The sequence below is a fragment of the Barbus barbus genome (assembly GCF_936440315.1).
Source record: "Barbus barbus genome assembly, chromosome: 24".
NCBI lineage: Eukaryota > Metazoa > Chordata > Actinopteri > Cypriniformes > Cyprinidae > Barbus > Barbus barbus.
The window spans coordinates 16383700-16405769 of record NC_136752.1 but is presented as its reverse complement, the minus strand read 5'-3'; the positions used below and the strand labels follow the sequence as shown (position 1 = coordinate 16405769).

The window sequence follows — 22070 nt, the reverse complement described above, 5'->3', positions numbered from 1 at the left end:
ATGGCAACACTGTTGTGCTCTCGCACTGACACAGAAATCGCGAGAACTGGAGAATGCTTCCCCTAGTGGTGTGGCTGCAATTCATTTTACAATTAATTAAAAGAATATGTTGTTTGTTACTGAACAATTCTGGTGCAAATCTGCTAAAAGTATTTATATGTGCAAAATGCACATAAATAATTAAAACATTTCTCTTTAGCCCTTACCGTCAAAATGCTATAAAGTGGTTTGAGCTCCTTGTAATATGGAGTTTACTGTAGAAATGATTTTGCCCCGTTCTCATTTATGTATTTACTTACTTTCAAAGTCATTATTAGCTGTAATCTCAGATGTGATGAATGCACCGATGGAGGCACTACACTAAAGTTCGTACAGAGAATTCACCGAAGAAGAAGACGAACACGGAAGCGTCTTCTACGTGTTTCTAATCTGTACCGTATATATTCATTTCATTTGTCTGATACGAAATGTGTGCTGGTTGTGTGCAGAAACAGTATCCTGACAGGGTGAGTTCATGATCAATGCTGACTGCACATTTGTCCGAATCCTTCTGCTATTACTTGCTATCTGCTCCTTTAATGCCATTAAAGCGTATAAAGGCAAATGCAGCACTGGTTGTTGTTTTCCAGCCAAAGTTGGAACCCAACTGTACTTGCATTAGGCATTTACCTCTTTTTGTTTGGGTTGTTTATGTTGTGTGCGTAAATAAAACAATATTTTTTGACAGCGTTGGACTCCTTATATTTTTGCCTATTACATTTCCTCTCTTGTGTGCATAGGGTCATACCTGTCTGGAGAATGGGTCATATCTTATGAACTTTCTCAGCTGCGCTAACTGTCACCAGCGGGACTTTGTGCTGATCAGCGACAGGACGATGGTGAATGAAGATGAGGAGGAGATTGTCACTTACCTGCGTGAGTCACGTGACTTCAGTGTATGTAAATATTCTGTAAAAGTTGTCATCAGCAACTTTTGCTTTTCCTCAGATATGTGCAAGAACTGTGATCATGTCATAGCCAGACACGAGTACACCTTCACTGTGGTGGATGACTATCAGGTGAGCCTTGCCCTCAATACAAAAAGTTTAAAACTTTAAAATTGATGTAAATAGTACATGTTTAAAATTTATATAAATAGTACATAAATACTAAAATGTGGGGCAAATGAATACGATTTTTTTGTTTGTTTAGGCATTTACAGGGAATTTTTATTTTCTTACTTGTTATTCAATTTTGCAGGAATACACAATGTTATGCATGTTGTGTGGAAAAGCAGAGGATTCCATCAGTGTGCTGCCAGACGATCCCAGACAAACAGCACCTCTGTTCTAGAGTATTTGCCCAGATGTAGAGACAGGGAATTGATGCAGAATTCATTGTGCTCTTTGTTTCTACTGCTTCAGGGGAGGCTCTAAGGTTCACAGCACAAATAGAAAAATAAAAAAGATAATTGCAAAATTTGATCTCACAATTCAGATTTTTTCTTGCAATTTTGAGGGAAAAAGTCAGAATTGTGAGATGTAAACCCATAATTGCAAGAAAATGTTGTTTTCTGCTGTCATAAAGACACTATTCAGATTTTTTTTCCAAATTTTGAGATAAAAAGTTGCAGTTACCTTGTCTGCTTCATTCCGTGGCAGAAACAAGCTTCCATAAACGTCTCTTATCCCATCTTAATATGAATAATGTTGCTCTGTTGCTAATTATATGAGTCTGACTCTGCAGTAAGAATATCTGTTTGACTGACCAAGAAAGGTTAGGTTTGAGTGGATTATCAGTTTGTTAACCACAGACAGGATTTTTGTTTCTATGCAGCACTTAGATATACAAGTCAAGATTGGATTCAAAAGATAAAATGTTTAAAATGGTACATCCAAGAGAAAAAACAACAAAAAAAAACAGATTCCTGCTTATTATTACTAATACTAACATTTAAAGTAAATATGTCTTACTGTATTTCCAGTGTCAATGTAACAAAATATTTTGTATGCTTTAAATAAACTATGAACCAATGCATTTTATGTTTATTAAGCTAATGACAGCATAATATTGTCACAATATCAAGCATCATAAGAGTACTTATTTATTCCATTGATATGAATACATATACATTCCAACATGGTAACTTTTTGCATGATTGAAATGTTTGTTAGCAAAATACAGTACATGAAGCATGAGGTGGAATTTATTTTTCTTAATATATTTATATCTATATACAGTTCAGGTTATGTACAATTCTTAAGATAAACCGTCCGTCGTACCAACAGTTGTGGGCCTATACTGATACTTTTAAAGTAAAAATACTTCCAGAGGACAAAACAGACGATCCAGAACAAAACAGCTATTCTAGCTGCACAGCACACATGGTAATGACTTGGTAGCTACAGTCCCTTTCTTTGTACATCACATGGGTCTCGCACTCCTCAGACAACTTTCAATAAATGCCATGATGGAGAATTCAGTACCAAAAACCGCAGAAGCGTCTTGGCATAAGCAGGCAACTCATCAAACAGACATCTTGCTGATGTATTCAAGTAATATGGTAATGGGACTATAGTGTTTAAATCAAGAGTTCCTTTAAGGGTCCATAGTGTTTCACTGCAATATATCAGTAAGTTTCTTACTGACATTGTGACTATTTACAGGGATTGTTTATGCTATTGCAGGCATGGAAGAGATTATACTTGGCAATTGCAACGTTGCTGACCCTTAATGTGATGGCGAATTCAGTCAGTAGCAAGTAATAAAGCTACATCATCAGGTACATAACCACATCCAATAAATAAATAAATACATTATATAGATGATACAGTTTACAGTACATACAATCCTTGAAATACATATATACACATGCTTGCTTGTACCAGATGTACCTATACGTGAATGATATTACACTGTATAGATAGTTATCTGATGAAATAAGCATTTAACCTTTTAACGATTTGACCAATGATTGAAAAACAGAAAAATGATAGAAAATGTAAGGCTAGAGCAGGGCTGTCCAAACTCAGTCCTGGAGGGCCGGTGTCCTGCAGAGTTTGGCTCCAACTTGCCTCAACACACCTGCATGGAAGCTTCTAGTATGCCTAGTAAAGAGCTTGATTAGCTGCTTCAGATGTGTTTAATTAGGGTTGGAGTTAAACTCTGCAGGACACCGGCCCTCCAGGACCGAGTTTGGACACCCCTGGGCTAGAGTATCTTTAGTGCCTAAAAAACATACATCTGTTTGACAGAATACAATGAGTTACTAAGTGCAGCCCCATTGTTTTCAGATTTCTCACTGATAGCAACTGATAGGTAATGTTCAAAATCTGACATGTAAGGTATGTAAACCAGAAAGTGCAAAACAAACATGAAAAAGTAAACAGATAATTTACATATCAAAAAGAATATATGGCACAAACTATTTAGAATATAAAAAAATTAAATTGATTGCAGTGAAATTCAATGGGCAATCTGTTTAGAAGAAAGTTACACGGGGTCACTGGAACATTTAGCATGTTAATATTTCACGTTTTTCAAAAACATCCAAAACATGATGCTTTCAAGTAATCACAACCAACTGGTAAATACCTGGTCTTTTATCGCTCTACTTATCAAAACACCTCTTGTAAAAATGCTACAGTTCATCAAACGGTAAAAGCTACTTTTGAAACCGGTTGTCAAATTACTGACAACTCACACCATTGGTTACAAGCTTTTCTCTTTATTTACTCATTTTGGTTGTGGTTTTGCTCTCAGGACTTCCTGCTCTGACTCTGGGGCAGAACCCTGACCCGTGATTTACTGTTAAGTCACTGATTCGAGGAGGCGGAGAGGCCGAGCAGCTACTTGGTGACTGGCTGTGACCCCCCTCAAAACGGGAAGGCGAGGAGCTTAACGAGCGCTGCAGAGAGGAGGCGGTGGTGTGTTGGTAACGTGAGGTGCTGACGGCTAATCCCCCTCGCTCTTGCATGAGCTGAGAGAGGTTGTCCAAGAGGTCCGTGTCACCGGTGCTGCTTGCACGAATGCGGTAGCGTCTGCGTCTGAAAAGACAATAACATTCAATATCACATTGATCATGTAGATGTATATTTAGGAATTGCACTACATTGGTTGTGCTGCTTGTTTTAGATTAACTGGATTAAAGAACCAGGTGAGAATGAGAGTTGATTGTTATTGTGAATCACATTAGACTGGTCACGTTGTATGTTTTTGATTCACTTAAAAGAACCAGCTATTTCAAACTCTTCATTAAAAGAACCAAAATCATCCATTTAAACAAATCAGACTACACTGGTTGTCCTGTATGTTTTTGATTCACTAAAAAAGAACAGCTTTATAAAAGTCAACTGTTCATGAATCAGATTACACTGCCTGTGCTCTATGTCTTTGATTTACTAAAAAGAAATGGCCCATAAGAGTCATTTGTTTGTGAATCAGACTACACTGGTTGTGCTGTATGTTTCTGATTCACTAAAAAGAATGGGTTCATAAGATTCATTTGTTTGTGAATCAGACTACACTGGTTGTGCTGTATGTTTCTGATTCACTAAAAAGAATGGGTTCATAAGATTCATTTGTTTGTGAATCAGACTACACTGGTTGTGCTGTATGTTTCTGATTCACTAAAAAGAATGGGTTCATAAGATTAATTTGTTTGTGAATCAGACTACACTGGTTGAACTATATGTTTTGAATTCATTAAAAAAGAACTGGTTCATAAGAGTTATTTATTCATGAATCAAATTACACTGATCACACTCACTGTATTTGATTCACTAAAATGATCCAGCTCATAATAATAGCCATATGTTTGTAAATTGGACAACTCTGTTCGTCTCATGTCTTGGATTCACTAAAAAGAAAGGTTTGTAAGAATCATTTGTTCATGAATTGACTAAAAAATTGCTCGCTCTGGATGTTTTTCATTCTCTAAAAAGAACCAGCTTTAAAGAGTGTTCGTGTACTATGATGGTTGTTTTGTTTTTGCATGCAGCCCTTAAAGATACAACTCAATACACTGACACAGGGAACCTTCTAACTTAGTACATGATTCTAATACATTCTTGCTCCTCTCACCTGTTCTCGCCACCTGTGCGAAGGGGTGGTTTGCCTGGTGGCGGCCGTGGAATAAATCGTGCAGACAGCTGATCCGGCACTAGTGTGGGGCTTATGGGTCTTGGTATTTTACTCTTGCTCGACACAGGTCCTGAGGAGAAAGAAAGAGAGAGTGGCTCCTCCACCTGCCAGTCTGACCCTCGAGGACCGGTGGGGAAGGTGAACTTGTCACGCAGCAGTGCTGAGGGGAAGTGCTCACATGACAGTGACAGAGACGGAGAAAGTGGAGCTGGAAAACCCCTACGGGTTGGAGAGTCCGGGTCACGGACGGGGATGCGACTGGCTCGGGGTGAGAGTTCACGAGGTGATGCCGGAGTTGCATCAACACTGTGTCCAGTCGTCTCACCTTGGTTGGGGTTTGAAGAGGGCCCACCGTCAGGACAGCCTGAGTCGCTCTCCACATCCTTGTCAGAGGCCTTGACAGAGATAATGTTTTCATCTGGCTTGTTAGGGCTTTTAGAGGATGAAATAGGTGGCACGTGGTTGTGCTCTTTTTCTGCAGGGCCTGATGGATTGTCAGGCTGAGAGTCATCTCCTGTCTTCTGCTTAGACTGAACTGGCTGTAGGACTGCATTGGATGACTGTGAGGGGAATAACATTAACAGACAGGACATTATAAATGGAGCTCTGCAGGGAAAAACTCTTATACATTTGTTTTTCTTAGTGGTATCATCATCTGCTGAGTTCTGGTGAGATTTTCTGAGCTTGGAGCTTTGTGTCAGCTTCACTTTTGGTCTATTGATGTTTTTGATATACAGTAATGTATAAATCCAAGATGCTGGCCAAAATCCGAGACATAGTAATGTTGCAGTGAAAGCACTGCAGTGCACCCATGAACAATCACTGCTTACTGCTACAGTTTCCAATACACAATCAGTTTTCAATATACAATAAAAGATACAGTGGTGGCCAAAATTGTTAGAACACTTGGCATATTTAAGAGGTTTCAGTTGTTTTTGTTGAATTGGCCATTACAATACTCATAAAACTAACTATTTCTGGAACTACCTGCGACGGAAGGAATCTCCTGGAAAATGATGGACTGGCCCCCTCAAAGTCCAGACCTCAACCCCAAATTTGGGGCAAGTTGGAAAATAGATTGAGCAGTTTTCAAAGGAAAGCCTTTGGCTTGAGTTGCAGCCTGTTTCATGAACATTATGAAATCAAATCATGTTTTGGAGTCAAAAAAGGTCATTATTTTCAGATCTGTCAGGTGTTCTAACAATTTTGGCCACCACTGTATTTTATGACATAATTACAGTATTATGTAAAAATGAATGACCAGGAATGTTATCATAATATAATTGTTGTCGCACAATTCCTGCTGTATATCTCACAATGTGACCTTATTTGTTTAGAAATGCTAATACATCTACATCAGAGACTGACCTGCTCAAGATGAGTCCTGCTTAGGACCACTGACCCAGGCTGTACTGTGGGCAGTTTTCTTAATCCAGACAGGCCTATCACTCCAGGCAAACCTGGTAGTCTGACGAATGGAGGTCCAGTGTGCCAGACGCCTGTGTGGAATTCTGCTGAACCACTCAGACTGCTAGCGCGCTGAGGCAAGGGGTCGGACCAGGTGCGAGGGAGGGCGAGGGGGCTGGAGGAGCGTGGTGAGATCCCTGAGCGTTCCTCCTCATCCGGTTTAGATCCTGCTGAACCGCTACCCCCCTCAAGCTCAACTAGGACCCACTCCTGTGAGTCACCCTCTTGTGGGACGGGGCTAAGGTTGACGGCAACGTAACCGCTGCTGGCCACACCCTCCTCATCCTCCAACGAGCCCTGCTCGACCCGACAGACAGACCTGTCTTGGGGCAGACCCGGACGTTGCTTCCCTAAACTAATAAGATGAAGAAGGAGAAGTGGTTATGATGTTTTTAGAGACCAATTCACATTAATAAGGAAGAATATTAGGATTTTGTTTACTGACTAGGCCTCAAGGAAGCGTTCAATGGTGGGTTTGGGTTCAGGGGTCAGTCTTTTGTCTAGCCCCATGCTTTGACTATGGCGCATCCTTCTCAATAGAGGAGCAACACGGTCGATGAGCAAGGTCTCTGAGCGCACACGTCTAGGAGAGCCCTGGATGGAGCCACTGTTGGGGCTCTGGTTGCCCTCTTTGCTTCGCTCCTCCTCACTAGCCACCTGAATCAGAAACACAAGCTCCAACTAAAACACTACACTTGCAAACTCCAGACTGGCAAAAAAGGTGATGGGTGGGGTATAAGAAAAAAAAAAGAAAGAAAAAAAATTGGAGCAATTGAAATCGTTCTGGAAATGTTTCATATTAGAATAAAACTATATGTTGTTTAGGTAGCAATGTTGTTTTGAAACAACATCAATGTCCATCCTAAACTGTAAAATGACTATACAAACTATGATTTAAACAACTTTTCAGTTCAAATAAAACAAGTTTTGACAAAATAAAGTTTTATGAAATGATAACCCCACATTTCAGTTGTATATTATATATATTTGGTCTACAAAAACAGCAGAAAGTCAACAAAATGGCAAATTGGCTAAATTAAAATGCAAATTTTCCTCACAGTAGGTTGGAGAGCAGATATATGGTGGTTACCTCAGGTACCACTGTATAAGTCAAGTCACCTTTATTTATATAGTATTTTACATAATACAGGCTGTTTCAAAGCAGTTTATAGTTACAAACAGGAAAATAATAGAATCAATGATGCAAACTTTATCAAATATGAGTCGAATTCAAATTTTGGTGTAAAGTACCTCTAAAATGACAATAGTCTCATTATTTGGCTCATAGCTATTTAACTGTTGGTTCAGTTCAGTTCAATAACCGTAAAGTTCATAAATGATGAAACAAGCTAAATTCAGCTATAAGCTACTTTACACAAGACAACAGTGTCTTTATTCAACTCCAGTCAGTTCAGAGTTGATAACAGCATCAATGAAATAAATAAAAGTTTTATTAAATACATTTTATTCAGCTGTGCTTATAAACACTACTTTATTAGGTATAAATTCATTTAGTTGAAAAGTGACGAGTTTGCAGGAATGTCAATAACAGAGTGATGAATAGTACCTTTCTGATTAGAGGCTGAACGTGGTTGAGGTTTCGGTCGCGGATGTGCTCCATATCCTCCCAGACATCCGCTACCCGTGCAGGGTGCATTGGGATGGGGGCGCAATTATCAGCCTCACTGAGGCGCTCACCCTGAAGGACGTCCTCTGTGTTCTCACGCTGCAGATCGCCCGGGATCACGGAGGCATTGGCCATACTGGAAGGAAATATATTCATTTAACCATGTAGACTTCAAACAGTTTATACAGCTCAGACTCATTATATCATTGAATCACTGCATCTGCTGGATATCTACCCCAAATATGCGGGTGTGAGGCGGGTCAACTGCTGGGCTGTAGTTGCCAGGGTTCCAACATTAAGTGTGTCCTCTGAATCTGTTCTTTCCCAGTCATACGGATCATTTTCCACTACATTGTAGCTCTTCATGCTGTTGTCAAAGACTGACATCAGGAGCTGCAACACAATGAGAGAGCATTGTGTTAGTGATTGTCTACATTTACAAAATCTATGGTCAAGAAATGCTAAGAAAATTCAGCACCTGATAATCCGGTTTAGTGTAGTAGTCCAGGCTGGAGATATGGTCAAGAAAAATGCTAAACTCATCCGGGAGTTGTTTGAGCATGAGGCGATGGTTGTACGTCTCCTTCATATTTCCGACCTGTTCCTGTATTGATGGCAGGACTGAGAACAGCAAACCTCTTATCCATGGAAAATGATGATCAGAGCAGAACTTACTTTATCTTTGATTTTTCTCCAGGGTAGCTGACCCACCACGAACTCCACAAGCATATAAAATAAAGACCACAGGTCATCATGTCGACCCATTTCCTTTAAAAAAAAAGAAGTAATAAGTAACATGACCTGTTATGTATAAGAAGCCTGACCGGCAACCGCCATTGGCTTGAGAATGTAAGAGAGAAAAGTTACCTTATTCTTGTGTGCATTAACTGAAGCATAACGGACAGTTCCTCTGAATCCTGCCACTGGACGAGGCTTTAGGCAAAAAAAGAGAAGACATAAGTACATCATACAACATACACAAACACATTACCGGAATAATTTACCCAAAAATAAAAATTCTGTCAAAATTCTGACACTGAAATTTAAGTCAGTGTTCATTTCAAAACCTTGACTTCCCTTTTTTTGGTGCATGAATGAGAGTTTGAGACGTAACAATTCATGAACAAATCATTTAGACCAGGTTTGTGAACCAGATCAACTGATTAAAAAAAATTCATTTAAAAGATATTTCATTCATATTTACATTCATTCACAAATTGTCCATCACTACTTTCTCATGAAATATGAATTACGATTTAAATTTGGTGCCGTATGACTTTGTGTCCTTTTTAAATCTTGAAACCTTCAGTCCCCAAGCACTGTATTTGCAAAAACCAATTCTTCAGTAATTGCTTGAAATTTCTACTTTTGTGCTCCACCGAAGAAATATAGTCAAACAAGTTTGGAAAGATTGTGAGTAAATGACAGAATTTTTATTTTGGGGTGAACTGTCCATTTAAGTAACACTAATATGAAATTTGATAAAGATAAGCTTTAAAAGACTTCTGTGATTACTTACTGGACGGACTTCTTGACATGAGTTTGTAAATTGGCGTGCCAACCCAAAATCAAGCATATAACAGGTTCGGCACGTAGTGGCAAGTTGACCCATTGCGAAGTTAGACTATTTGAGAACAAAAAAGATTAAAGACTAGTTTATATAGTCTAAAAAGGAATAATGAGGCCCTGTTAAACATGTGCTTTTAGGTCCAGGGCTGTCTGTGAGAGAGCAGACTCTGTACAGCACTCTTACGGGTTTGATGTCTCTGTGTAGGAAGCCCACAGAGTGGATGCTCTCGATGGCTTCTAAGATTTGTTGGCCCAGCCTGAGTGTGGTGGAGATGCTGAAGGTGCCAGGGCTCATGTTGCGTCGAAGGTCTGCCAAGTTCTTTCCCTGCAGATCAATGGACATACATCACTTCAGGTGACTAAAATCAGTGTTGTTCTTTTACTTTGAGTTGTGATACCATCCATGAATTTAGAAACAAGAATAAATCATTTGATGCCCTACCTGAAGCTCCATAACCACATAGTTGAAGCGATCATTGCGTCCACAGCCAACAAAACGACAAACATGGTCTTTACCTATGAAATGGATCAAGGCAAAAATGGTTAATATTATCCATATATATTTTTAAGTAATATCCCCCTTGTGTTTGGAAATGTATGATTGCCCATAGAGTAGCAAACACAGTGCAAAATGACTGCTCAAATAGTGTTTTCATGTTTGTTTTATATACATTAATGAGTATCTAAAATATCTTATGTTCATTTTTACCCTGAAGTCTTTTCAAAACTGCTACTTCCATCTTAAGGACCTGTTTGGGTTGCTGGGCAGACTCCACTTTTAGAGCCACACTGACTTGGTTCACCTGGTCCAGGACTTCATAGATCTCACCAAAACCACCCCCACCAATTTTCTTCAACTAGTTAGGAAAGAGAAATTTTTAATGAATGACTACTGTGCAAAACGTTTTGGCCGATAAGATTTCTTAATGTTTTTGGACGTCTCTTATGCTCACCAAGGTTGCATTTATTTATTAAAATCACAGTAATATTGCAAAATATTATCAGTAATCCTCAGTAATATACTTTATAATGTATTCCTGTTATGACCAAGCTTAATTTTAGCTTAGTTTTCTGTGCTGATGTCAGCACTGCTCAACACACCTGCAGTGTATCGTTTGACTGAGCTCAAAAGAAAAACAAACTCCTTGCCTGAGTGAAAGTTTACATGAAAGAATCTGACAGCTATCAGAACATCTCTACAAAACTAACAGTGAATATTTGAATAGTCCTGAAGCCTTGTCCTCCTAAATACAGCTCCTTCAAAACAACTCACCACTCTCCATCGCTCCCGGACCATGCTCCCAACAGCCAAGATATCAGTCTGCTCCCCGGGCCCACTCATCCTGAGGCTCAAGAGTGGACTGAGCACACTCAGAGACGATCTACACCTCACATCAGTAAGCTTGGGTCCTCGCTGAAAAGATTAGAAAAAACAGATCTGTAGATTTTAAAAATGCTTCATTTAGTTGGACCTGCACGGTTACATCAGAAATGAAAGGCTCTAGAGATGTTTGCAGACATCAGGGAGATTTACCTGCAGGGTTGTAGACAAGACAAAAATAATGAAAAATGCATTTTATTGGCTCCATCCATATACTTAAGAAGGCCTTCTGTGAAGGCACTCAAACTACATGAATCTGACCTGTCCTAAGGTTGTCTTTTGAGCAGAAAAGGTAAGATCTGTAGAAGAACCTGTCCTGATTCGTTTTATGACTGTCACTGCTAGGGTGCAGAAACTAAAGGAGCTAAATACAGTCAAATCCTTAAGGAACAGGCTTACTGTAGGCCTGAAACAAGAATAAAATTCACTATAACTGCAAGACAGTGACTCAGGGAAACATAATCACAAAGACTACAAAATACTATCTTATATGCATGCTTGTAAGACAGAGAACCTTGGCTCTGTTTGATGTCAATGATAAAATAAAAATGCAATCATTACTATATGCTAAGAGACCAAATGAAACATTCTACAAGTCATGTACACATCTGTTGGAGTGGTAAATATATGCATTATCTTGAGCAATATATATTTTTCTGTATATTATGCATGTTGTGTTTTATACTTATTGCATACACTGTCAATGTCTTATACTGTCATTATTTGACTGCAGTGTTGGTGAATTATGAACTTCATTAATTGTTGCACTCATTTATATGGTGTAGTGACAATTAAAATCAGTTTTTTTACTAATTACTAACATTTTGACACACACAAAACTGTTTTTGAAATAAATCTAGAATGTCTAAAAGATATATACACATGTAAAACAATTTAAATTTTGTCCCATAAACTGCTTTGTTTTATATATGAATGCGTATATGCATATCTGTATATGTATGTATAATATATATATATATATATATATATATATATATATATATATATATACACACACACACACACACAAATGGGTAGTTGATGTATCAATGTGTCCTATGGTGTGACGGAAAAATGTGCAAATAAAAAATAAACCAAAAAAAAAACTCTAACATTGAAGATAAACCTCTCATGCTATTTGTAACTAAGAATGAAGATACATTTTTCTCATTTTATTTGTGTTAATTTTTTTTCTACATTTTTGCTGTCACACCATAGGACACAGTCCAATTTTTATTTGTCAGCTACCCATATATATATATATATATATATAGTTTGTTATAGTTGCTTTGTTTTGATTTTTATATGCATAAATATTACTTTGCATATAACAATTTACCTGTAGATTTTACATTTGAATAAATTTGAATTTGAGCACAAAAACATTATAGTTTAAAATATAACAAATTATTGCCAGTGTCTTAAAAAGGATTCAGCGCTATTAAAAGGTTTTTACTCAAGCTTCATTCGTTAAATCTGTACTGTATTAGCAATACTAGTATAATTTTGTTTTCCACCAGTCAGAACTGATGGATGGCAGTCCAAAGCAACTGCTATACTAACGGTAGCTGCATGCAGTACTGTTTTTCATGAGGATCATCTTAAGGATGGCTGCAGCTGGCCTGTTACGTCTTTATTAGCTGGCTAACGTTATGTTACTGAATTTTTATGCTAACATCCACAAGCTATGCTGAAAACTGCCGCTGTCTTGTAGATGTTGGGTGAGGCGTTCTCTGTCCTTTCCGCATCCAGTGATAACAGAGGGAGACACAGGACACAGGCTAGCTAATGCTAAAGCATCAGCCAGAGCCAAATCACTAAAACAAAAAAGCGCAATGAAGCGACACCGCGCCAGCTAATTAGCCAAACTGAATAACGCCACCGCAACATACAGCTAGTACTGAAAATACGGTTGCCAGGTTACACAACGGCAACGCAATGTTGTGACAGCTGCAATCCCGCTAATAATGCGGACTAACGTTAGCTCGCTAAGCGGACAGCACGCGTTCATTCAGGGACCCGGTGTGTTCATTACCTCTGTCTGCAGCGGCGGTCCAAGATGTTTCCGAAGACTTCAAAACATCTTTTTTTGTTCTATAGGCCATGATGATATAAAATGTTGGACATGATAATCCCATAACGTTTTGAAACACAGAATAACGACTGAAGTTCACGTTATTTGCCTCACTTATCACAACAGCATCGAAGACGAGCGAGCGGACCGATCTGTGACGTCACATGGGTTTGCGTCCAAACATCGTCTGGAATAATCATTACATGAATAAATAAATAATATTTACATTTTCAGCCGTTTACATCATTTGATACGGACTCAACTTTTACTAATACACTATTAAATCCAAAAGCTGCATCTCTTCGTACCCCTTATATGCACAGTTGTATTTAACTAACGTTACCGTTAAAAAAAAGAATGAATAGTGTACGTTATGTATTGCCAAAGTCCCTTTAAGGGCTTTTTTATTCTATAGTCTTTGACATTGCTCATCTTTATTGCGTTACCGTTTTTATAATTATTATTGATGGTCATTGTTTTAAACTTTGCGTTGGGGTATAGCTAATGCTCACACGCTGAACATTACAAGTGTATACATATGTAGAGATTTACATTAAAAAAACGTGCAACGTTATCATTATCTTGTTCACATATTTTCATTGTGGAATAACGCAGGCCAAACATTTAGTTGGGAAATCAATAAAAGGGATGTTACACATAATTGTGACAGACATTACTTGTAATTAATCTAATATAATCTAATAGTCACTGAGTGCAACGGTTCTTTCCTCTTCATGTTTTCATTAACAACAAACAAATGCATCCACAATGTACAAACAAGAATGTGAGAGGAATTTATACATTTATGCAGAGGACATTTGTGAAATGAAACGGATGTCAGTTTTATACCTCTAGTAAAAACTACATTGTTTTTGAGACTAGGGTTGATTGTGTATTATTAATTTAAAAAAAGTTTACTGGCAGTAAACTCAGCGACACTTCCATATTTTTTTAAACCAAATATACATGGACTAACAGAAGATTTTCTTGTCAGTACACAATACCCGTTTCACAGATCACTAAAAATATCACTCAAATAAAATTGTTAGAGAAATAATGTCCTCCCAACAACACATCACATAAAAACAAATGGTTTTGAAACCTATAAACCACAGGATTAAAAAATTATTATTATTAAAAATCCTTATTATTCTAAGGATTTTTGGCATTAAAATCATGTAAAAATTATTCCCTTTCCTAAAGTAAAAATGTGCATTCAACCATTTTAAAATCTAAGCACAACCGTCCTTTTTTTAAACAGTTGAGACATGCCCACAAAAATGGCTGTAGGCAAGAAGTAGTGATGGTTCCCACGTGTTGAATCAAAATCTAAAATAATACTAAAATGTGATGGAAATTAGAGTTAAAACTAAAAATTTTATTCTTTGTGGGCAGCATTTTGTTTAAAGTCCAATATTAGCTCTCATCTGCAGCTTTTCCTGCACCAAGCAGTCTCTCTCTCTCTGGGGCTTCTCCCTCCTCTGCTCTCTGCTCTCCAGGGCAGCAGGGCAGTTTGGCCATCAAGGGCTTGTGAAGTCCATTGTATAGTGCTGTACCCACGAGTAGGATGATGAAGCCTAAAATCTGTAGGCCGTGGAATACCTCCCAACCCAGGAGTAAACTCATGACCCAGATGACCAGAGTACGCAGACTGTCCAGCACCATGCGAGTAGTGGCACTTATTTCCTTGGTGACGCTGATGCCGGCGAAGTTAAAGAAGGCGATGCTCACGGTGTTGCCCAGCAGTGCCAGTAAAATAAGGGGCTTATGACCAATCTGACAGAAGGCGTCCAATGCGTCTTCAAGCACCTGCCGTGGGTTGTCTGCAAAACTTCCCACATGGATGTAGAACATTGGGATGAGGAGCAAAGAGAGGATGAAAAATCCGAAAAAACCTAAGAAAGAGAGAAAAGACAACTAAGCCACTGGGAAATAGACCAGTCACAGAAGTGTTGCTAAACTGATAAGTTTTTTTTTAATAATCAAAATCGCCTGTTTGTCAGTAGATGTTCATCATTAAAATGGCATATTTGGACGCATTTTTCTGATTTCACAGTAACAATTGAGTATTGAGAGTAAAATATCCTCGGATATGCAGCCGCTGCTTCAAGTCAGAAAACATAATCAGTCATTTGTAATGGCATTGACAGATAAGTTAATCACAGACTTTTATGGGGGCTAAGATGAAGCCCCATCTCCTAAATGGGGTCTAGCAAACACCTATGGTAATGACAACATTAGGTTCTAAGCCAATCAGCATTGTTTGTTTCATTAATCTATACTACCTTTGATTTAATCTTTTTAACAGTTAGCCTTTTCTAGCAATTGATCATACACAATAAAGACTAAATAAACAAATAAATGAGTGTTGGTCTTTTGAACTTTCTCTTCAACTAAAAAAAAAAAACATCATGATTTTTAAACATTTTAAATAAAAATCTTACTGACCCGAAACTTTTAAACTGTAGTGTGTGACATAATAATAGGAATTTATCTTATGACAACATTATATAGCATACATAATACATAGCATTAATATACTTGGACCAAACTAGTCATTGGCTTTATATGTCACTACATTAAAAACTTTACCTTCAGTCCCAACAGCCTTCAGTGGATGCACATTGTGCTTGTAAACAAACTTCTCCTCCAGGACCATCTGGACTGCAACAATAATCTGTGCCATGATGATCAAAAGGTCCCCTTTAAGACAAGATCAGTCCAGTCAGATAAAGATGCCAGATAAAATCAAATAAAGAAAAAATCCTGATATCCAGCCTACAAGAACATTGTCTGATTTATAAAAGACAAATAATCATTACGGATGATTAAAAACATTCAGCAGCAGGTAACTACTGACCTGTGATAACCTCACTGAGTTTATGGGAGTCATCCCCATGGCCACTCAGAAAGTCAGCCATGCCGACCACCACCAGACCAAGGATGGTAACTAGGATCCCAACCCACTGGCTGGGCTGTAGCCGCCGTCCTAAAAACGCTACAGACAACAGTCCAGTGAAGATGATCACAGCTCCTCGCAACATCTGGAAACTGGAGGCACTGGTCATGTTCAGTGCTAGAGAAAGAAAACACAAGGACAGATCCAGTTTAAGTCAATCCAAGAATAAAAGAATGGATGTTTTAACTATTATAAATCGAAACTTGTCTATATACAGTAAGGTAATATACATTGTTCACTTACTTATAGTGCTGTCACTGTAATGATACAAGTCTGGTTGTAAATCAGTGAACCTTCCCTTTAAGAACTAAAGACTATTGACACAATATACTTCACATGTTGGATACTCACCAACATACATGATGGATGTTCCCAACATGTCACAAAGGGCAGGGGGGAGGAAAAGTAGGGGGTTGAAACTTTGGCCTGGATCCATCTTGGGCTCAGGTTTGCGCCGATCATGACAAAGGAGAATGTGGAACACCACCAGACAGGACAACTCTCCCAAAAACATTCCCACAGCCTGGAAGGTGTGGTGAAGAAAGGAGTCTTTTATTTCATTATTAAGACACATGCAGGAAAAGTAACAGAGATGGGGAAAAGTGATATGAAGAGAAGAACACGGAGCCAAAACCAGTTCTCACTTTGCCTAAACATAAATAACACTTTCAGTTCTCGGTTTCCTTAGGAGGTACTGAAAACAATGTACTGAGAAGAAAGTTTGATGTGAATGGTGTGTTGTTATCTTGAGGACTGATGAATATCATTACCTGTACAAAAGGGTGGGAGAAGGCATGATTTGGAGAACTATTACATCCAGGTGCAGAGAACAGATCAGCCCATCTAGGAGATGAACAGAGTCAGGTCATTAAACGTGTCATTTTCCAATATTACAATTCATCCAACTTAATGTGTATTAATACGCAGTATAACAATAAATAAGGCACTCATAGCAAACACTGACTCAAAGATAACTTAAGTTTGGGACTGCATGCACATCTTTGTCCAAACCGTAATGGCTATTCAACGTAATCAGGAAGTTTGTTATATTCGTATTCGTACACAATTATTACATTTAATTATAACAATTATAATGAGCATTTCTCTTTATCAAATCACACTACAGACTAAAAACTACGACATTAAAAATGTAAAATCAGTCTTTCATCTGCCAGTCACTATAAGTTTAATAAGTAACTATGCACATGGTACACTAATGCCATTTTTTACAACCATGAAATGACAATGTGTGACTGACATAAAGCCTCATGATGAAGAAAAGTCTTTAACCACTCTTTCTTTGGATTTAACTATTTGACTTGGTTCTACATAGAGGTGATTATGGCACTGTAAAAACCGAATGTACAAATAATGAAGTGTTAAAACAGAGATGTATCATCATCAACATGAGTGTCAGTTTTTCAGCAGACACTGGGTGAAGTGTGGTATCAAATACCGTCTGCCTAGAAACATCAAGCTTCTGTTTTAGATACAATGCTGTATTAATTTACAGATTACTTAACAGTATTTGCAGCAGACATCTTGACTAAACGGACTACCTAATTCTGATTGTAAGATGTTTACTGCTGCGATTGCACTATTGACTAATAGTCACAAGGGTTTTGGTGGCAGAATTGCTGATTTTGCAGCATCAGCACGTCACGACACGTCGGATCATCACAATTGCACGCGAGTCATCTATCTAATCACCTTATCCTGAAATGTTCGATTTTCATCTTCGTCTGTAATATATTAAGTACTGAAAGACAAAGGGAAAATGATAATCTCTCTTTCATCTAATTTTTGCTCACATTATTTAACAAAAAACATGTCCAAATTCTCCATTTGAGCTAAAATTACACGCCTTCACAAAATAATAAGGACACGGCGTACAGTTTTGTCAAAGAAAACGTGAAAGCATCCTTGTCTACCCTATTAGCAGAGGCGGAAGTTCGGACAACTAATAAAAGTAAGCAATAATCGCATGTAAACAAACACCATCTGGCGCGTGCGTGCTACTTACTTTGCGGATAGTGTGTTAATAGAGCCTGTGATGAGCATCAAAGCGGCGAGAAAGAGCTGATATTTTGTCCAAGCCATGGTGAGTGTGGGACCGAGTGACCGCGAACATCAGACTCGCAAACTGTCTTGAGATGTGTCTTTCTTGCTGATGATGAATACAGCTATCTAAACAGGTCGTTCCCCTGTAAGCAAATCACATGATGGCGATCACGTGACACACCAGCTGACGCGTTATTTCCGTAGATGTTCAATGTAGAGGTGAACTGATCTACTATCTTAACATGATATATGAATCATATTTGAGCAGCCAAGCAATTAATGTGGGATCAGAACAACACAGTAATTTGAGAAAACGTATAAATATGTATAAACGTATAAATATGAAAACTACAATATGTTCGACTACGATGTGTCTGTTTCCTGACTTGGTAAAATAAATAATAATAAAACGGATATATCTTACTTTACAGTATTATAAATAGCTTTTAGCTGAAAACGTTTGTTTAATTCAAGATATTATATAGTGAATTCTTATAAAAAATTTATTTGTTCCAAATGTTTGTTGTGTTTGTTTGTGTGGCGATTGAATCACTTAAATAACTCGATTCCTTTGAATCCGTTGACCAAAAAGATTCGTTCAGATTTATTCGCTGACTATTTTGCCAGTGGGTCCCAGCTAACATAAGACCAGCGGGCCACTGGTGGCCCACCGGAGTCAAAGTCGGCGGCCCACCGGCAGACGCCGCCAGCGGTTCACCGGCGTTTTGCTCATCGTTATTCCAGCGGACCACCAGCGGCAGCCACCGCTTTTCCGACAGCGGTCCTCTGACGAGCCGCTGGTTTATAATTACTGTATGCTGGCGGTCCACGGTCGGTCCGTGGTTCAAAATCAGTTCAATTACGCTAACCAAAATATCCTTGCACACAATAATGGATCAAAAACAATGTAAAATCGCAATTCCAAATTTATTTTCAGTGAACAGATTAAACATGCAAATGCATTTACAGTATATTTATCAGATGGTTTTATCCAATGTGACTTTCAAATAGAAGCATTCGATTCACATATGTCCATATACAAAAGTCAACCACAAATTTAACCATGGTTTAACTATGATTGTTGTAGTAAATTCATGGTCTTATTACAGCATAGTACTAAACCTAAACTTTACCTTGGTTTCAAACACTATGGTTACCAGTTTTACTCCAGCCTTACTAAAATATTACTATAGTAGAACCATGATATCAAAACCTTTATTTGAGGAAAAATAAATAAATAAACTAGTTACTACAGTTATGGTTACTAGATTTACCCTAGTAAAAACATGGGTACAATGCTTTTCACAATCAAAGCTGCTTTAGAAAATGCATATTTCAAGGTTACAATAATAATAAAAAATTCCTTTAAACAACCAGAGGTGACTGTGACTCAAAGGGGAGCATCTTCTGGAAACAAATTAACGTCCATATGTCAATAACTCTAAGATAATACAAGTTATTTGTTCAAAGTCATGTTCAGTTAAACAGACAAACATTAAAGGGTAAGTTTGGTGAATTTAAATCCACTTCATACTGTCACAAAGTCTGTAATATGTAAATAAACAATATTCAGATAATGCAAAACATTATTGGGCATAGAGAAAGATTAAACATTGTTCGTTCACATATATTACCATCATAGTAACAATACAAAGTGGGTTGAAAATCACTCAACGTATGCTTTAAGGCAATGATTACAATACATAATATGTGTCAGGTTGGTATGTTCATCTTTAGTTGCCATCATCTTTAGTTGCCATCATCTTTAGTTGCCATCACACGTGTGTCGAGTGAGTCATTGAATCTTTTACTCCAATTCGTTAAAAAAAGTTGTTAACAAGTCCGCCCCTTGTTTTCTTGTTATGAACAAAAATTCATTTAGTTGGTATATTTCATATTTTGGCATATTTTTTTCTTGAATTTACATTTACATTTAGTAATTTGTTCATAACATGTTTTGTCTCTTTATAAAAGGTCTTACAAATGATGTAATTCATGGACCCTTTTCACAAGACTGTGATGATGTGATTCAATGGTCATCAGCATTGTAAATCCTAGAATTTTTTTTTATTTTGTTTAAAAAATATGTATGTACATTTATAACACTGTACTTTGTATTATATCACCTTTGCATCAAATTACCAAAAAAAAAAAAAAAAAGTTGCCATGGTGTTTCTAATGCAACATCTATGGTAGGGACGGTAAATTTTACATTGTTCTCTCATCTAACTGCTGTTATCAGTCTCTCTAAATTTTTTCCTTTTTTTTTTTTTTTTGAAAGTCGTGAAAACTGTGGAAAATTTGGGAAATTTTCTTTTGCTATTTGAGCAAATAGGAATGCCATGGAAGATTTTTGTGGTCCTTTCCCATTCACTGCTCTCAAAGTTAACCCAACTATGATGACTTCTGCTGCTGAGAATCCCGGAAATGTGAAAAAGGTCCATTATCTTCACAAGACACTTCAAGGAATGAAAATGAATCAAGAAAATTAACTAAAATGATTCGCCCACTTAAAGAAATAATATAGAAATAAGATTAATAGTTTTATTCAATAGGCCTACACATGTTGTGGCAAGCCATAACATATCATAAATCATACTGTACTATATGTGTTTGCTACTAGCACTTATTTCAATTACTACTAATCCATTACTTATTCGTTAGATACTAGATCTTTTTTATTAGATGGTTGTACTTATTCAAATAGTGACGAGTATTTAAACTCGACTAGTTAAGGAAAAAAATACAAACTAGTATTTAGGTTTAAGGATTTAAAGGTGCTATTTGTAGGATTTTGACTCTACTAAAGCATAAAAATATGAGGTTCCATTTGTGCCAAAAATTAGTCGACTGCTTTGTGCTTTGTACTATACATTTGTCTTTGTCTACAGTCATTGCCAGTGTTGTGCAAGTTACTTCCAAACTGTAATACATTACAGATTACTTGTTACTGTTATTTAAAAGTAATTCCTTACCTTACAATATTACTGTCTCAGAATTGTAATGCGTTACATGACTCCTGTATTACTTTTGAGTTACTTTCACCACAATATCTACAGAAGTAGAACTTAACATTATAAAATTACAAAATGTACTAGAGCCCTGCCCTAATGGCAAAGTGTTTATATTTCGTTCGGGCTTTTTATTAAGTTTGGAGCATTTTTTGTTAATTAAATAAGTTTTTTCTTTCTTAAAGTAACGACCAAGTGGCCAGCTGCCAGCAGGCTGATCATAACTTATGTTTGATCAATTTAGCCTTCTCAAATCATCATGACTTGCCTAAAATAAAATCTATAGATATACTAAAACAGTTCAAGCTTATAACAATGTTTAAACGTTAAACCTAGATAATGTGCGCTGCATCAGTAGTTTGTGCGGAGAGTGGAAGCTAAATCGCAGGACATGGAGGCACCAGCGCAATCAATTACAATTTTTTTTCAATGGAAACAACTTACGCCGCAATTTTTGATCATAAAGGTAAGAGTAATACATCATTCGTAACTGTAAAGGGTCTACTTTTATTTGTGTGCACTCACAATGTCAACAAAACATTGTGCTTTTATCTTGAACAGGAGCGCTTCACAAAAATGAACCGAAAGACAGCGAATACATGCCTCACAGACATGATAAATATATCTATAGAAAGCTTTAAATTACTAATTAACGAAATAAATAAAACAAAAACAAAAACAAAACCAATTTAATACAGTCGCTATCTGTGAAGATGCACTTCTCTCTAAAGGCGTGTCTCACGAGGAGATGGTGAATCCTTACTATTTCCCCTCCCGGACACATTCATGATAATTACTTT

At 37.5% G+C, this 22070-nt stretch overlaps 3 protein-coding genes across 3 annotated transcripts; 1 reads left to right on the top strand and 2 right to left on the bottom strand.

Annotated features, from left to right (window-relative positions):
• The first annotated feature begins 327 nt into the window (after positions 1-327).
• On the top strand, positions 328-2176 carry churc1 (churchill domain containing 1). The gene is made up of 4 exons (XM_079374892.1): positions 328-506; positions 780-915; positions 988-1058; positions 1240-2176. The coding sequence occupies exons 1-4, from the start codon at positions 468-470 to the stop codon at positions 1330-1332; spliced, it is 339 nt and encodes a 112-aa protein (XP_079231018.1). The 5' UTR covers positions 328-467; the 3' UTR covers positions 1333-2176.
• A 1006-nt stretch (positions 2177-3182) lies between these two features.
• On the bottom strand, positions 3183-13369 carry LOC306843406 (tau-tubulin kinase 2-like). Its single transcript, XM_079374893.1, has 15 exons — positions 13201-13369; positions 11058-11198; positions 10494-10641; positions 10227-10300; positions 9969-10109; positions 9735-9839; positions 9083-9148; positions 8891-8983; positions 8694-8819; positions 8451-8608; positions 8156-8351; positions 7034-7245; positions 6490-6943; positions 5062-5681; positions 3183-4025 (listed from the first exon to the last, which is right to left on the bottom strand). Exons 2-15 carry the CDS (start codon positions 11124-11126, stop codon positions 3707-3709), a joined length of 2781 nt encoding a protein of 926 aa, XP_079231019.1. The 5' UTR covers positions 11127-11198; positions 13201-13369; the 3' UTR covers positions 3183-3706.
• A 651-nt stretch (positions 13370-14020) lies between these two features.
• Positions 14021-18450, bottom strand: slc35f6 (solute carrier family 35 member F6). The gene is made up of 6 exons (XM_079375752.1): positions 18222-18450; positions 16969-17041; positions 16550-16721; positions 16100-16315; positions 15832-15942; positions 14021-15134 (listed from the first exon to the last, which is right to left on the bottom strand). The coding sequence occupies exons 1-6, from the start codon at positions 18296-18298 to the stop codon at positions 14656-14658; spliced, it is 1128 nt and encodes a 375-aa protein (XP_079231878.1). The 5' UTR covers positions 18299-18450; the 3' UTR covers positions 14021-14655.
• Positions 18451-22070: the final 3620 nt, after the last annotated feature.

Bases quoted from the DNA above. Each gene is read 5' to 3' on its own strand.
- churc1 (XM_079374892.1), top strand. From the start codon at position 468: ATGTGTGCTGGTTGTGTGCAGAAACAGTATCCTGACAGG. The intron at 507-779 runs GTGAGTTCATGA...TTGTGTGCATAG, and splicing joins AGAAACAGTATCCTGACAGG to GGTCATACCTGTCTGGAGAA. The intron at 916-987 runs GTGAGTCACGTG...GCTTTTCCTCAG, and splicing joins GGAGATTGTCACTTACCTGC to ATATGTGCAAGAACTGTGAT.
- LOC306843406 (XM_079374893.1), bottom strand. From the start codon at position 11,126: ATGAGTGGGCCCGGGGAGCAGACTGATATCTTGGCTGTTGGGAGCATG. The intron at 10,301-10,493 runs GTAAAAATGAAC...TCCATTTCATAG, and splicing joins AGTTTTGAAAAGACTTCAGG to GTAAAGACCATGTTTGTCGT. The intron at 6,944-7,033 runs GTCAGTAAACAA...TCATCTTATTAG, and splicing joins GAACGCTTCCTTGAGGCCTA to TTTAGGGAAGCAACGTCCGG.
- slc35f6 (XM_079375752.1), bottom strand. From the start codon at position 18,298: ATGGCTTGGACAAAATATCAGCTCTTTCTCGCCGCTTTGATGCTCATC. The intron at 16,722-16,968 runs GTAATGATATTC...CACACCTTCCAG, and splicing joins TCTCCCACCCTTTTGTACAG to GCTGTGGGAATGTTTTTGGG. The intron at 16,316-16,549 runs GTGAGTATCCAA...TTCTTTCTCTAG, and splicing joins AACATCCATCATGTATGTTG to CACTGAACATGACCAGTGCC.